Below are 16,854 nucleotides of genomic sequence, written 5' to 3'. Positions count from 1 at the left end.
TCTTTAAGGAGTGGTAAAATTTTCGATTTGAAACGGCAAAACGGTGGGCATCAACGCAAAAAAATATCTGTTAGACCTAACTGAGGATTTAAAAGTAGACTCTTTTACCGACTCAGCGTTTTTGCAATAGTGAAAGTAGGCTTTAGGCATATACGACATTATGTTGTGGTGCATTTGCTCTCGAGAAAACCACCCTTAACACTTGTACCACGTCAACACTGACCATGCGGTGGTTTTTCATTTGAAAAGTGAATACTAGTTATTACAAGGACTGTATAAAGAGATGCAGCAAAAGCTAACACTCTCTTAATTATTTTTGAAGAACAAAGAGTGTTTGCACAATGGCGATTGTTTTCATTTTGTAATCCCTTTTTCTTTTGTAGCTGCTCTTTGGCAGCTGAGGTTGTGGATGTCCAAATTGATTTGGAGCCCCTCATATATCACCGCTCAATTTTGCCCGAAATGACAAGAACCGCTCAAATTTAGAAACGAGCCCATTATTGTATTAGCTTTCTAGTTATTTTTAAACATCATTGTCTCAAGCAATCCCGTATTTTGTCTTTCAATGGATCATTTATGCAGATCGAAATACTAATTCATCTTTAAATTGGTTTCAACAAAAGGTGCGATTTAGTAATATTTTAAAGTGAAGCGTTTTGCACTGTTTTGTACTATCCAAGACGACGGTGCTCTTCTTAACGAAAATAATTTTTATCTCATGATAAAAAATAGATAATCTAATTACGAAAAATTACAATTGTTGATATTTTTCCGTAAAAAGCCGTAATTCAATATCACAAACTAAGTACGAATTCAAAATAAACCAAGATAGAAGCTTAAGTAGAGCCCAGTTTAGGAAACAAGCATGACCTCCAAAAATATTTTTAAGCGCGGTGCGTTGCTAGGCAAACTGATCCACTTGGGCCTTTCTGATCGCGTGTTTGCGCGTTTCTTAATCACTGGGTTTCTTTTATTTTTTTTAAGTATTAATCTTCGTGTCGGTGTTGAGTCTTCTTCGGATTTCTAACAGTTAAGTTTAATCGTTTATTTTCCGTATATTTTGCGTGATCGGCTGTTTTTTTTTGGTAAAGATTTCGGGTAACGCGGGACTTGAGACGCTAATGATATCATGTGTCTTTCAGCCTTGGAAATAAGGTTTTTTATTTAACTGGTCCTTATGACCAGTGACCCTTTAGCTTATGAATTATTAAACTGGTCTCATATGAAATGTCATTTTATAAGCTTAAAAAAACGGCATGGAAAATCCTAGTACTCTCTCACCTAAGACTACTGTCGAAGCCTACAAGACCCTCTTAATTTCCCGTAGCTCCCGAGTCCCCGTTCCGTTACCACGTAGCTTACCGTACTCGGGGGGGGGGGGGGGGAGCGAGACTAGAGGATTAAGGGTTTGAGGCCAGTTCGACTCGTTCGAGGAATGCGGTAGTACGCGGAGTCGCGGATGTGGTACATAGAAATCCGGTGAATAGGGAAATCAAAATTGATAGAAACCTTGAACTAATAAACTGCTTATCTCCTATTTTTTTGATATTATTTCGAATTATTAAACTGGTCACCTTCTATTTTTAGGTATTATTTCGAATTATTAAACTAGTCACCTTCTATTTTCAGGTATTATTTAGACTTAATAAACTGGACACGGTGACCAGTGATCCCCAAAATTTTGAATAAATAAACTGGTCTGAGCAATTAATAAACTGGTCTTTGACCAACTGACCACCGTTATTTCCAAGGCTGGTGTCTTTCAGACTAAATAATTCATATGTAGTCGTCGTCTGCTTTAGCGTCTAGTTTCGGATGATACTGGTAAACCGGATCGAGAAATAGCTCGTTGGATCCAAATCAGCTAACAATGCGTAATGGTGCTAGTAATTCGAACCTCTTAAGTTGACTTATTATTTCGAAAATTGCGTTTTTATTCTTTCGTCTCGAATTGGAAAGATGGCGTATTTTGGAAGAAGAAAGGTATGCGAGGGGAGATTTAAACAAGCAGATAGTTATTAGAGATAGGAGCCAAGCATGGGAGCTCGAGGATTGCCTTTTTCTTAAATATTTTCGTCTAGAACGAGATATGGTGGCGGAATTGTGTTTTAATTGGAACTTTGGCGGGTCAAAAAATTACTGCCTTTCCGCCCTTGCAGAGATAAGACTAATTTGCCAAGATCATACAAAAACATACTTTACCAACTCAAACTTGCATGTAGCCTTTTCGGCATTCCTGAAACCACTCAACTCGATTTTGAATACACGTAAATTCAACAACCAATATTATTTTTCCCTTTTATTGAAGATGAATTTATCACCATAAGTAAAGTTAAAGAATTAAAATTTATTTGGAATTACAATTGATGAAAATGTATGGTATAGAGTAACATAAATATAAATAAATACAATTTTAAGACCATAAGTACTTTAGGTACTTTAATATTCAATATAAATAATTCTTACACTTTTAATTGCAATTAACAATACAAAAAAACAATGTTGTGAAACTTGTTTTTCAAATAGTACACCGGCTACAGTGCCGTTTATTGGTAAATTACCAACTTCGTTAAATACGTTTTCATGGGGCTAATTTCTTTTATTAAATATAGTGGTATATTTCGTCTGTAACAAGAAATACCTGTACAAATGCTTTACATACCAGCACTAGCCATCCAGCCGTTGCCTTAAAGTCATTTTTCTGTAAATTGCCAACTTCGCTTAATGCCTTTTCAATGGGCGAATTTCTCTTGTTAAAAAAAAGTGCTATATTCCGCCTGTTCCAGGAAATACCGGTACGAATGCTTTCCATACCTGGACTTAGCATATGGCCGGTGCCTTAAGTCCACGTTTTGTCCTGGTATGCTGGGGCAAAACCCTTCAGGGGCCAATATTGGTAATTTACCACTTCGCTTAATGCCTTTTCAATTGGCGAATTTCTCTTGTTAAAAAAAAGTGCTATATTCCGCCTGTACCAGGAAATACCGGTACTAATGCTTTCCATACCAGGACTCACCACCCTTCAGGGGCAAATATTAGATGGAAAGAAATTGTTCTCGAAGACCATACACCGTATGAGAAGTTCCGCAACGTTTGATTGGATTGCTGTTACCAAATAATGTTAGTATTTTTAAATAACGTTTGATAATTCAAATGGTCTTTGACCTTACATCTGTTGTGATTAGTTTCTGCTTGTATCAGGTCAAGCTTTTTTAAACACGCAGGCGTTTTTCTGGTATGTTGTTCCTAACTATATGAAATTGCCCTTCGCAGCCTTCGTTCGTATTTAAATTGCTTACATCACATCCGAGTGTTACGGAGAAACATGGTTGGGTCCAAAGGACTAATAACAATACTGTAATGTCCATAACTTGAGATTTAAACTACATTTAGCTTGTAAAAAAAATTGACAAATTTGTTTTAAGTTTGGGACCAAATATCAAGAGATTTGAAATTTATCTTATTATTTTTGAATCATTCCAAATAAAGACTAGAAGTTTCGATCAAATGAGATATTTGAAAAGATACAATTCGTAACAATCAGACCACATGTAGTAAAAGATTAAATAAATTTTAGTTTATACACCATAAAATATTAATAGTTTGTAGAAGATCATTTGATATTTGATAGTTACATCTTTAATATCAGCACTATTACATCAGTTTCGACTTCTACCTAGTTCCAGCACCGGTCAACGAACATGGTTTCAGTTTATTTGAAGTGACAAATCCTTTTACTTATCAGACTGGGAAACAACTCCAGAGAATTATCCTGTTCGAGCAAACAGCTTTTCCGTGCACTGCCCGTATATTCACATTCGGTGTTAGTTCTGCCTAAGACCATTTACACCTGGACTGCAATGAAGGTAGGCGCTCTAAATAACGATAGTGTCGCCGCTACCCCAACGCCACCATCGTTATTTAGAGGCAACTCTCGTCCACAAGGGAATTCGGGCTGAAAAAACGCGTTCACTTCGCGCTCCTCTTCCGACATTTTACTCGGTCGCTCCGCGAGTCGTGACCAATTTTCGCCCGTTATGTACGGCGTCAAGAGAAAAACAGCGGAAGAGAACGCGAACCATTCGCCTCCTAAAGGGGGATCAAAAAAGGGGGTTGCTGCATGTTTGTGGATTACTAACGCGGATTTTCTCCACTTGGTGGTGTTTTGTAGCGGACACTCTGAAATCGGAGTTATAACGTTGGCAGTGTAGTCCAGGTGTAAATAGTCTTAGGTTCTGCCTGCAACTCTGTTTATATTAATCCTCACCAATTTAGAAATAAAAACTTTAAGCAGAGCTATTAGATTCTAATAATTAATTAATATTATATGGCTCCAATTTAAACTTTTTGTCGGGAGGAAAATAAGTACCATCCCATTTACCCAAAACTATATCTAACCTTACGCGATGTTGTTTGTATAAAATACAAACAAAATATTAATAGAGAAAAATAAAAGCATATAAATGAATAAGAAAATAAATATGGTTTTTCTTAGTTATTGGAATTTCTAACTCTTAAAACTACTGGTTGCATCTGGTAAACCTTCTGGTGTATAAAAATGGTATAAAACTGTACATAAAAAGTATCATCCGATTTAATATGTGTTAGTATCTGTTTTCTTTCCTGATTAGGAAATTGGCCAGGATGTAAAACGACACCTTTATTAATCAAATTTATAGAGTTAAACCTTGAAATAGTTTTGCTATTGGAAGGAAATAAAATTAAGTTAATCAAATGTGATTTCAAGCTGACGTAGAAATCATAGTAAGACTTAATTAAAAAACATTTTCCGAAAAAATAGAGAAAGCGCCAGAAAATACGGTTCTATAAAAGAGGCATTTGCGATCCACTGAGAGATCGTCGATTTTTCAGTTAAAGCTTAAGACCATACGTGTTAATGTATATCAAAGAGGGTTTTCGTACTTAATTCTGAAGGGCGTTGCCATGGCTCGCAAAGGAGAGCTGCCTCCTCTATGGCGAACTTCGATGGTGTTGTCGAAATCAGAAAGGCCCAGGGGCGTACCGAAGAGAGTACGTTTGGGGGGGGAGGTAAGTTAAATTTGCCAAGTAAAAAACAAAGTTTGTCAAGTCGTCTAAGTTTGGATTGTTACGGTAGATTTCAATTTCAATGTTTCATTAAAATTATAATCGGTAGCGCCATTAGCTGTTAGCGGCAGGAACTATATACTATACAATTGATTTAATAGTACTAATGTACCTTGAAAGTTATAGATGGCGCCACCCATATAATGATAGAGTTGACGGCTAAGTGCACCGACTGGAAATTTCAGAATATATAATATCACTACCGAAAGCGCCTATGCCATTCTAGCGGTACTATTCCCAATTCAATGGCGAAAACGGCTCGGCGTCTAGTTATAGTCATGAGTGAGTGAAACATTTGCGTACTCTCTTTGTATATAAAGCGAGATACACGAAGAAGAAAAAAGAGATTGAACGATGCTACAGCCAGGGGCGTACCTTTGGGTGGGGGGACAGGGGGAGGCTCCCCCCCAAAGCTTTGTAGAGTTGGCAAATCGAGGTGGACAGCAATTTAAAAATCCCATCAAACCCGGTTTCTATTTTCTCGTCGTGAATCCCGCTGTAGTAAAAAATAGATACATTTCATCCTGACGAATACTAGTTGTTGTTTAACTGAACTGCTTTGACCGAGCGGCTTTGACTAACTGGAATTATTCATACCCAAATATAACATAACAATTCAAACACTTATTACTGAAATATTAACGTAAGAACAACCGACACTGTATCACACCATATGATCACACGTTATCTTTACACAACGCAACTTAAGGAATATTGGCTTGTGAAATTTTCACTTTTTTAAAGAATATCACTATAATATTCACGACTTACCTAATTTACTCTAAGTAAACAAAACTGTAACATCTCCTATAGAAATTAAAACTATTGTTATAAATTTTATACAGATTGCCAGATTTAACGTAGAAAATGAACACTGAAATAATAACGAACAACTGATATTCTCTATCACGCGTCTATCTGCCTTACAATTTTATAAGGTGCTGTAGGAAAAATGACTTTTTAAAAAACTTTTACCACAAGGCTGAACTAAAGTTCCGACACACTAGCTGCCTAGCATAGAAATCAGGTCTTATAAGTTATGCATAAGGAGAAGCAACTACATAGAAATCTCAAACATAGTTAATGATTTTAGGGAAGTAAATTGCTGGGAAATTCTAAATGATTTGTTGCAATATCGTTTACCATCGATTTAGTAGTTTTTTAATTAACTAACATGTTTCATAATTTTCTTTTTGCCAAGTCCACCTCGATTTGCCAACTCTACAAAGCTTTGGGGGGGGGGGAGCCTCCCCCTGTCCCCCCCCCAAAGGTACGCCCCTGCAGAAAGCTTCTTCATACCTCACCCCCTTAAGTCTGAACTCCAATAATATAGAACCCCTCCTTGGGGCTCCAGCTCAGAACACTTCCGGCTTCTGTTGGCGAAACGTTTTTTTCGCTGACGCCCCAATTAGAGCAAGCCTCGATTATTCTTATTATTTATTATTTATGTTTTTTATAAATGTAATTAAGGTTTTTCAGGTTAATATAAAATTTTGGCTATGGTATTCCAATCGGGGTTAAACGAATAAAAAATTTAAGTTTAAAAAGGTTGATTGACTATGAGATTCAACGTATAGTATACACTTTCTGGCAAAGATTAACCATTTTTGTTTGCTCCAACTCAGGAGTCAGAAGTTGTAAGAGACCAAAACATTAGTTGGTCCTTCCAAAGTTAAATCTTTTGGAGGGGAATTTTCTCAGAGACCCCAAATTTTGGAATAAATTCCACCAAAGATAATTTGGAAACATTTTTACATATTATGCTTCAGTACACTATACAAATGGTTAAAACATAAGAACGGAAGCGTTGCGAGCCCTCGAAGATTTCCTCGCGCGCATTTCTCGATCTCGGTGATAGATTTTATTTCTAGACTTGCTTGCTCACTAATGCCCATCTAGGAGCACCCCACACAAGGAGAACGCAACCCGTCAAAAGTCGTGGAGTTTCTGGTGTACAGTTATCATTGGTTAGACGCCATCGGAAGGGGAAAATTCGAAAATTGTCTTCCCCCTGCCCGTAAATCGCTCAGCGTAAAGGTTCGTCCAATGAAATATGTACACAACACTACGTTAGCGTGTTTAAAGCCTAGCTGCGTTCTCCTTGTATTTGTTGCTCCTAGATACCCATGGGCAATGCTGACTTTCGAAATATTTCGTGGACATGCACATTAATAATTTTTATTGATATCCATTTAGGCAGATTTACATTGTGGGTTGGGCTAAGTCAGAAATTGACTTGTAAGCCCTTTAGCTGTCAGTGTGATATTACAACAGTAATGAGATTAAAAAGGAGTGTATACAACACTAGAGATAACTAGTGCTGATTAAACAATAAAAAGAGTAATCTATACATTAATAACAAAAATCAAAAAGAAATAAAAAAAAATTCGAACAAATATTCAAATAAAATAAAAAATAAAAAACGTAATAACAAAACACAAGAGAAAAAAAATTAAATGTATCTAATAAGTAGGACCATTTTTTAGTAACCAGTTTTTTAGTTTAGATTTGAGAACATGAGGTTTTAGAGTTAATTTTATATTTAAGTTCAATTGTTTAATTATTGTGTTGAAGATCTTTATACCGTTTTGCAAATGGATAATTTAAATATATTAATATTTCGAGTATTGGTAAAGAGGAACCGTTAACGAAAGAACCGGAGACTTCTTCTTTGCTTTGACCACCCGAGCTGAAAGCTGAGTCTCACTAGGGCTGAGACCTCTGAGAGAAGATGGCCCAAAAACCACTGTCTTCTGGTTTTAACCACAGGGGCACGTGACCTATTTCATCCGGGTCGGATAATAGCGTCACTTGGAACCAAATACCTATTGGCGTCCATATTTAAATCGCCCAATAGACCGAGGTGGGATTTACTAAGTTTTAATGACCAAGCTTGGGGGCACTGAGTCTTGATGACCCCCAGGGTCCAAGGTCAGCACACTTTCACTGGAAGTTGTTAAGTCCCGCACCCCACGTGCAAGATCCAAGGTTAGAAACCATAAATAACACCTTTAACTTTGACACATTAAATTTTTAAAAGCAATATAACAAAAATACTTTTTAACATGAAAGCATCGATTCAGATGCCATATTTTACACATTACAGGTTGTCATCAAGTCCCGCACACTACACGCAAGATCCAAGGTCAGAGACCATAAATAACATCTTTAACTTTGACACATTTGATATCTAAAAGCTATATAACAAAATACTTTCTAACATGAAAGCCTCGATACCGATGCTTTATTTTACACATTACTGGTTTTATGGCAATTATCAATTCTTGGAATATGAGTTCAAAACGAATAAAGAAGATAAGGAACTTTATGGGACTTACATTTGGGAACGGGCGGCTTATAACAAAGCGCCAAAAGTAAAAGGGTGAGAGAGAGGGTTGAGCCTACCGGACTAAGGACAAAGACGGGGTCGGGGAATAGAGACTATGCGCACTAGCCTTCTAAACCAATTTGGGGACGACTCTGCTACAGCGCCTGGGGCACCTTCGCGGAGGCCGATTGGTAATATAACTATCGTCAGAAAGAACGGCCAGCATTCAAACTCAGGAAAGATATTTTAAACGAAACTTAAGGTGGGAGAAGCGTGAGAGGGATAATTGTTACTAAGAAAACTTAACGAAAGAGCAATTTATTCCAAAAATTAATATTTGGGCATTACATCAATAATCAGTGCCAATGCTTTTTCTTCGGAGCAAGTCGTGGGCTTTTCCTTGGAAATACTTGACTTAATCAGAGAAGGTCTGTTCGGACTTTTAATTAATTATCCCAAGACAACTGCCAAATTTATTTGACCTTGTCTTTTCGCAACCATTTCCGTAGACTTGATCAACTGGGTTAATGGTTCACCATCTATATCATTTAAGAATTGATTTATTTGATTATGTTTACAGCGTTCATTTGCACTCGAAAAATCCATCGGAGGTCTTCCTACGCAAGCCGAAGTTGGCGGTTCGGAAGATGAAAGTTCGGAAGTTAACGGTTTGGAAGTTGAAGGTTCGGAAGTTGCCACAAAATCACCATGAAGAGTAAACGACGACTATAGCCAACCACCATGAAGTTTTTCAAATCTATCTCTCTTTCTACCAGCGGCTTTCCACCAACGAACATAATTACATTTTTCTTTGGCAACCCTGATCTGAACATGGCCGAAAACGGATTTTTTTCAGTCTTATTTCGTTTGCGGAGAGAGTTGAAATTTTTAAATTAGACTAATCTGATGGTGGACTATCCATTTCCGTCAAGAGATTTTTGATATTCATTCACGGAAGCTAGTTCCGTCGCTAGGGGTCGCAGCGCTTCCGTTCTCATATTTTAACCATTCGTATAGTGTACTGAAGCATAATATGTAAAAATATTTCCCAAAATTTGGGGTCTCTGGAACACTGTGCCCTGGTAGAAAACGATATATCAGAAACGTTAGTAAAAGTTTTTAAGGACCATAAGTAAATCAAGATTTTTCTTAGAATTAGATAGGCTCTTTGGGGACATTTTTTTCGTATATCATAAAGTGTAAATGAGGTAGCGGCGATTTACACCCTAGGCTGCGGCCACCTTGTTTTGTTTTTATTGCGTTGGTTTGTAAGTGAAATTGAAACGTCACTCGAAAAATGTGTAAGAGCGTAAAAGTCACTCGGAGTTATCTTAATTCTCATTGGCTGCCTTACTTTTCCACCTTTAATGGTATTCGCAGCGGCGTAAGAAGGGCCCTCGCAGACCCTGCAATGCGACGAACCTCCGGCTTTAGTGGAACCCTGAATTTCTATCCGAATAAATTGAAACTTTAAATAGTTGATTTTAACCAAGATAAACCATTAGTTCTTGCTCAATACTACTATATTTTGCTAAAAAAGGACAATTTGAAAAAATGTCAAATTAGAGCGTAGATATAGGGGGGAGGGGGGTAATTGGCGATACACGGCTAAAGCATTAAAAATAGTGACTTTCGCGTCTCTTTTGGTGTACATGTAGGATCTCTGTCATCGCTCTCGGTTCTTTTATGGTTTCTATCAGTACCCTCTCCTCGGTCTTTATTTACTCTGCGAAATGTTTTACTATCCACAACCCGTTTACCATAAATTCGGATGAGTCTCATAGAAATATTTCTTCTGAGCAGTTCGTTGTTTTTTCATCGCGTCAAACTAGTTCTCCGTTAGATTCTGTATTGAAATGGCTTCATCTGGCATAGCTCCTTGCAAAAATGTGTTGGGAACGTCAGCGGCATTTAGCCGACAGATGGTTCTCGATTGGGTTAACTCTACTATAAATGCAAATTACCGGAAAATTGAACAACTTTGCGACGGTAAGTGTTTCTCAATTTATAAAATATAAAATATTTGAGTTGAATAGTGGTAATGCAATAAACCGTTTCAGCCCCCAAGAAAGGTTTTGAGTACCCTTTTATACTAAACCACAAAACAATTATCAACTGTTCATAAGCTGCGTACCATTTAATGATAATGTTTGTTACTTAATGTCTTTGCGGTTATTAGAAAGTTATTAATGTAAGGTAAGGAAATAATCATGTATGTTTGCGTATTTTTTTCGAACTTCTTCGTCTTTCGTAACAAGGACATGTTTTATCTACCACAAACATTTGACAAACGTCTTCATTTTTTTAATCCCTTGGATTGTTATCTGTTGTGGACTTTTACTTAAGATTAAGAAATCGAAAACCCAACTATCAGTTAAAAATGTTTTTTAAATACTTTGAAATTTAGTAGTAGGTCATAGCGCCAAATGATCTACTCGTAGTAACGGGCCTTAGAGGTTTTATATAATAAATAAATGGTTTTAGATTAAAAACGAGAAGCGTATTCTCTCCAGAGATGTGCAAAAACCAATTTTCAGAGCTCACACTCCTCTCCTTAGAGTCAGATGTTGGAGCTCGCACTCGCGCTCTTCTCTTTTTTTTCTCAGAAGCTTGAGCTCGCGCTCACACTCTTCTCTTTTTTTGGTGGAAGCTTGAGCTTGCGCTCGCGCTCTTCTCTTTATATGGCGGAAGCTTGAGCTCGCGCTCGCTCTCTTCCCTTTTTATCTCCGAAAGTGGAGCTCGCACTCGCTCTCTTCTCTTTTTATATGCGAGAGTGAGCTCGCGCTCGCGCTCTTCTCTTTTTTTATGCGAGAGTGGAGCTCGCACTCGCGCTCTTCTCTTTTTTCATCCGAGAGTGGCGCTCACGCTCAAAATAGTTATCCCACTCTTTTGAGCTGAGAGTGCGCCCATCTCTGCACGTGACCCCCGCGAATTTAAAATTTCGTAACCAAACCCGCACTTTTATCGTTCTTTGTCAGAGCAGGGCCAACTTTGACGCTCGCGCAATAGCGGCCAACCCATTCGCCGAAATTCCATGAACAAGGATTTTCCCGTTATAAACTCGGCGTTCAGCGCCACGCTCGTTTTTATTTTAGCATCAATGCAAAAACTATTCTAAAAGTAATTTTCCGCTAGGGGCGCTCGACGCCGAGAGATAGTTTTGTTCATAGGTTAACATAGAAAATTCAATGAATGGGCTGGCCGCTATTGCGCGAGTTGGCCGTGGTCAGAGAAAGAAAAACCGCCATCATCTCAAACGGTTCGATGGTCCGACCTGGCAACCTCTGACTCAGAGGTCGGAGATCACGCTCTTTTTATATCCAAGGCAGGCTGGAGTTCGCCGCCTTTTTTTTTAAAGAGAACGGAGCTCGCACTCTTCTCTTTTTTATCCGAGAGCTGAACTCGCACTCGCGCTCTTCTCTTTTTAACCGAAAGTGGAGCTCGCGCTCACGCTCTTCTCTTTTTAACCGAAAGTGGAGCTCACGCTCGCACTCTTCTCTTTTTACACCCGAGAGTAAAGCTCGCGCTCGCGCTCTTCTCTTTTCATATCCGAAAGTGGAGCTCGCACTCGCGCTCTTCTCTTTTTTCATCCGAGAGTGGCGCTCGCGCTCAAAAATAGCTCTCCCACTCTCTGATTCTCTCAAAACTGTTTCCAAATTATCGGTTGAATTATTTTAGACATTTTCAAGTTTATTTACTTTATTTTCGGCTAGGTGTCGCTTATTGCACAATCATGGATCAGATTTTTCCTGGTAGGTATTTATCTTATTCTTTAGACCAATCTTGATCGATTTCCAACTATTGTGTTGTACATGTAGAAGATGACTCATTCAAGTTCCATAAAACCAACTAAATGAGCCCAACTAGTTTTTTATTTACCCGAAAAAAAGATGGTAATGAATTTGAATAATTGCTTTTTATCAAGGGTACAAAGCGCTTTACTTTACTGAAAAACATCCCTAACCAATTAAAGTTTTTAACGCCCGTGGTTGACCTGGAAGCATTCATGAAATATCTTTATTCAAATTAATTTATGAAGCTCGACTAATATTTCTTCACCCGTAAATGGTTTGGTCTAATTTATTCCATATATGATCTAGAGTGCTAGTTAATTTTGAGTGTGAATAGAAATCAATCTGTTCCATGACAAAACCTGGTAAACGCCCATAAGTCTATTACTATTATATTATCAAAACACCACGTAGCGCCGGGCAAGATTGTCGTAGTTTATTGTATGACAATTAACCTTAAGTTGAATGAAGGCTCTCAAAAGGTATCCCCTTTTAAACTATAATACAAAGAAACATCATACTCAATGCAACTTAATTCCATTTAAATATTAGATCATTTATAAAGGTATCTCCTTTCAAACTCATTAACGGTACTTTTGCTAGATTACTCTAATTAGAGGAACATTCACAAAGTATAATCGCGTGTTACGTCAGGTTCCGTGTCGATAAAGAAACTGGTTTTGGACGCCAAGAGAGAAGAACAATATCTGCATAATTTGAAAATTCTTCAGCTGGCTTTTAATAGAGTAAAATGCGATAGAGTAAGTACGAGATTTCCAAAACCTAGATATTTAGGGTTCTCAGTAGGTATTATTCTTAGGTGCTATGTTACTTTCTGAGATTTAAATCTATAAGGTTTTATTTATTAAAGTAATGGTTTTAATCTCAAGCGGCTCCCTTAATTTTTTTTCTCTTAATAAACATTTACCTTTGCTTTTCCTTACATTAGCCACTAAATTATTTCAGTGTGCCTTCAAGCTATGCCTTTTTAAATATTAATTGGTAGACCTTTTACGTAAAATTTCCACTTGTCTAATTTTCCGTCTACTGAAAATATAGTTTTAGCTAGAAACATGTTATTTACATTAGGTATATGCTTAAAAAAACCTTTTGTAGAATTATTTTAGGTTATCGTGTTTTTTAAAGAATTTAATTAATTTACCAAACTTATTTGTAGCCAGTGCCATTGGACAAACTCGCATTGGGCCGTTTTCAGGACAATTGGGAATTTGCTCAGTGGTTTAAGCAATTTGTTGACGCCAACTGCGGGGACGACCAACTGAAAGCGTTATGTGAGGAAGCAAGAAGCGTGTCTCTCGAGCATAACATCCACAAATTGCCACCAGCCAGGCATTCTCGATCTCTTGGCTCGGGAATTAACCGTCTCGCAACAAGCAAGAACTCGGCTTCACCCGTTAGCAACTCCAGCAATAGCTCTTATTCTTCAGTTGGTTCCAGCTCTGCCAAACCCACGACAGCGAGAAACCATAGCACCCCGCTTGGAATAGCTCTCAATTCTAAAACTGGTAAATCTTGTCCAAATATTTAAAATAAAAAAATCTGTGAGGAAGAACAGTAACAGGGGTGGAGCAAGAGGTAGCCAAAACGGGCTAGCGTACTTTTTATTTTACAAATAGAGTTTAGGAACCTCCAAAAGAGCCTCTTAGTGTTAATTTGTAGGGCACGAAGCAAGGTCCTCTACATCCTGCAAAAGGGGCATATCTTTGAAAGGCCTATTTTTTACAAGAAATTAATAGCCTATAAATTACAATCATGGCGCTGCTACTGTACGGTTTAGTTGTATATATATAAATAAATTATATTGGTAAAATTTGGGACCACCGTGTATTAAATAAGAACGGTTGAAGACGTAAGTTAATATTTAAGTGCTTTTTACTGTCTTTCTTTACATAATGAGAACCAAGAGTAGTAAAGCTTGTGAAAATAATACACTTAAGAAACTGAAATGAATTATACGCGTTTTCTTATAGTGACCGTTAGTATTTCACGTAACCAATGTCCGAAAGGCAGCTAAGATTGGGGCACCATTTTCTTCTCAAACGACCAAAAATGAGAAATCAGATTTGTTAGTTTAAAATCTAAGTTGAGGACTGTTCTATTTTTATAGTAGTGGATTAGTTAAATTTCAAGTATAAATGTAAGAAATTAAAATTAGTTAAAACAATTTTTTATTGCGCAAAAGGTACGTAAGTAAAACATCTTAGAGTGAATCGCAAAGAAAAAATATTTCCGAGAGCCAGGCCCTGTAAGTTACGGTTTATATAGTGCTTTTTGAAATAATAGAAACTTTTCATCTGTAAAAAGAGCGCAGTGTTTTTGCTAAACCGTTTTATCAACAAGCTACCTAGCTTATAGGGAAAACTTGTTGCGTACCATACAGGTGAAAGGTTTTCATTATATCAACAAGCACTATATAACATGCAGGTCCTGGCTCTCGGAAATTCTTCTTCTTGGAAATATCCTTGAAGATGTTTTATTGAAGGGTCTATTTCAGTTTTCACTTATTTTTACTTACCTTATACGAAAGTAGCCATCATTATTCTAAGTGCAACAGTTATTATTTATTTTTAAATACTAACCAATAGTTGATTATATCCATATTTATTTTAACCGGTTTTGTTACATATTTGTGCCCGATGAGTAAAGAGTAAAATATGATTCCGCCGTAGCATGGCAACTGCAGGTAGCCTCATTTTAATTTCTAGTTGATACTTATCGAATGCGAAAGCCAGAAAAATTTAATTGGTCAACTAATATGTTCACGCATTGTTGTTCAATATCAAAAAGTTTGAAAACAATTTATTACAAATAATAATTTTTCTTTTGGTAAATGGTTTTTCTTTAATAATTGATAAACATTAGCTTTCATTTAATAGAATAATTTCGATCTATCTTAAAGGAGTCGTTCTACCGAGGCTACGTCGTTCGGAGTCTTCTTCGGTTTCATCTGCAGCAATGAGAGAAGCGTCTAAAGTTAAAAAGCAAATCGAAGACCTCAGCAAAGAAGTAAAACATCCAATACTGATATAATAAATTAAGAAACGAAAGAAACACCAAAACCACCAGAAAAAATGTTTGAATCAAAGCATGTTGTTGGATTTTAATTATTAGCACAAATTGTGTGGACAACTTGACAAGTCTATTCAAATCTATTTTGGGTTAACAAACGGTATATGAGCAAACAAACAAAATTACGATCTTCAGAGATTTTGTCTTGGGATCAGCGCTTGGTTTTCTCGAAGCACTCTAGAATCTTCGTGACTCTAGTTTTGATTCCAACCAATATTTTTCCGCCGTCTTATTTTTAAACCGATGGACATCGTACAATAATCAAAATCTTTTTTCCCGGTATGAAGCATTGGGCTTATCAAAATACTAGGAACATAACTGTTTCGTCAGTGAATGTAACTCTTAGTGTTTGGTTAGTTAACTTTTAAGAATTCCGTCCTTAACCCTGTTTAAACTTTTTTTGACAGAAAAGTGAACTGCAATCCACGGAAACGCAGATGACGTGTCAACGTGATATGTACTATCTTAAACTGCTTAAGATTGAGGAGATTTGTCGAGCTGTTGGTAGCGACGAAGCTGAAAGTGAATTTTGCCGAAAGGTGATGGACATCGCTTATGAAGAGGATTCAATTGGTTAATTACTTTAATGGCCTTTACCTTAAGTAAAGTTTATATATACAAAATGAGTTTAAATTTTAATTGAAAACAGATTATTTTTACTATATTAAAATTCTTTAAAATCACAAATGAATTCAAATTTAAACTTTTATAAAACCGCATCACTTTTTTGGTTTCCACCCATCCAATATGTATTTATTTGTACCATAACAATTTTTTGGCGTTGCTTTCAATCTTTCTCATGCTTGAAAGATAAATTTGAAAAAAGCGCAAAAGAAACGATGGGAGCTTCAATTCCGTTTCTTAAATGAACTTGTAATTTTGAGCTTTGATTTACAATTGTGTGGTTTTTAAATTATAGCATAAGCAAAATAATTAATCTAAATAAAACGTTTACTTCATTTCTTTCTCATGATTCAGTGGCCACATTCATTGGATAACACGTTTCGGTGCTCCCACAATTAAATGGCCAAAATTATGTACACGAATATTTTCCGATATAAAGGCTGTATTGTTATAACATTCGTAGCAAATGTTTTACTAGATTTTCTGAAAAAGTACGTTTTTTATTTCTTAGATCATATAAGTTGAACGTTACACTACGACGAAATAAATATTTTTGCCAAGAATAGATTTAGGAAACAATGTAATTATATAATATTCTAAGATTAATATTGAGTAATTCTTTCTGAAATCGACAGGGTTTGTTGCTCGATAGTGGCGGATATCAACCAAACTTTTTTGTGGGTTTATATAGCACTCCTATGGAAATGTATGAAGCACGCGGGCCCTATTTGAAAAATTTAAAAAGTTATGAATGTTTCAAATTTGACTTTTTTGGAATAGATTTTGCTCACTGTCTTCATATTATATTGAATATCTCAATTGGTATTGGTTTTTTAATTACGAAATTTGGTATCCCAGGCTAAAAGGACCATCTAAAGTCGATATTGAGGTCAATTGTTTTATAGATGTTAGTTT

At 36.7% G+C, this 16,854-nt stretch overlaps 1 protein-coding gene across 2 annotated transcripts; it reads left to right on the top strand.

Annotated features, from left to right (window-relative positions):
* The first annotated feature begins 10,197 nt into the window (after positions 1-10,197).
* Positions 10,198-16,017, top strand: LOC149939252 (microtubule-associated protein RP/EB family member 1-like). Of its 2 annotated transcripts, XM_090177802.1 has the most exons (7): positions 10,198-10,423; positions 12,148-12,186; positions 12,880-12,986; positions 13,403-13,647; positions 13,702-13,751; positions 15,146-15,252; positions 15,723-16,017. In XM_090177802.1, the coding sequence occupies exons 1-7, from the start codon at positions 10,291-10,293 to the stop codon at positions 15,891-15,893; spliced, it is 852 nt and encodes a 283-aa protein (XP_090033928.1). In that variant the 5' UTR covers positions 10,198-10,290; the 3' UTR covers positions 15,894-16,017. The 2 variants fall into 2 exon arrangements, with proteins under 2 accessions (XP_090033928.1, XP_090033927.1); XM_090177801.1 differs by having other exon boundaries at positions 10,199-10,423; positions 13,403-13,751; positions 15,723-16,015.
* The last annotated feature ends 837 nt before the right edge of the window (positions 16,018-16,854 follow it).

Source organism: Leiobunum rupestre, chromosome 6, assembly GCF_980474605.1.
Source record: "Leiobunum rupestre chromosome 6, qqLeiRupe1.1.hap1, whole genome shotgun sequence".
Taxonomy (NCBI): Eukaryota; Metazoa; Arthropoda; class Arachnida; order Opiliones; family Sclerosomatidae; genus Leiobunum; species Leiobunum rupestre.
Note: the sequence above shows the minus strand (reverse complement) of the source record. Positions and strands in the feature narration are given on the sequence as shown.

Bases quoted from the DNA above. Each gene is read 5' to 3' on its own strand.
- LOC149939252 (XM_090177801.1), top strand. From the start codon at position 10,291: ATGGCTTCATCTGGCATAGCTCCTTGCAAAAATGTGTTGGGAACGTCA. The intron at 12,187-12,879 runs GTAGGTATTTAT...GTGTTACGTCAG, and splicing joins CATGGATCAGATTTTTCCTG to GTTCCGTGTCGATAAAGAAA. The intron at 15,253-15,722 runs GTAAAACATCCA...TTTTTTTGACAG, and splicing joins TCGAAGACCTCAGCAAAGAA to AAAAGTGAACTGCAATCCAC.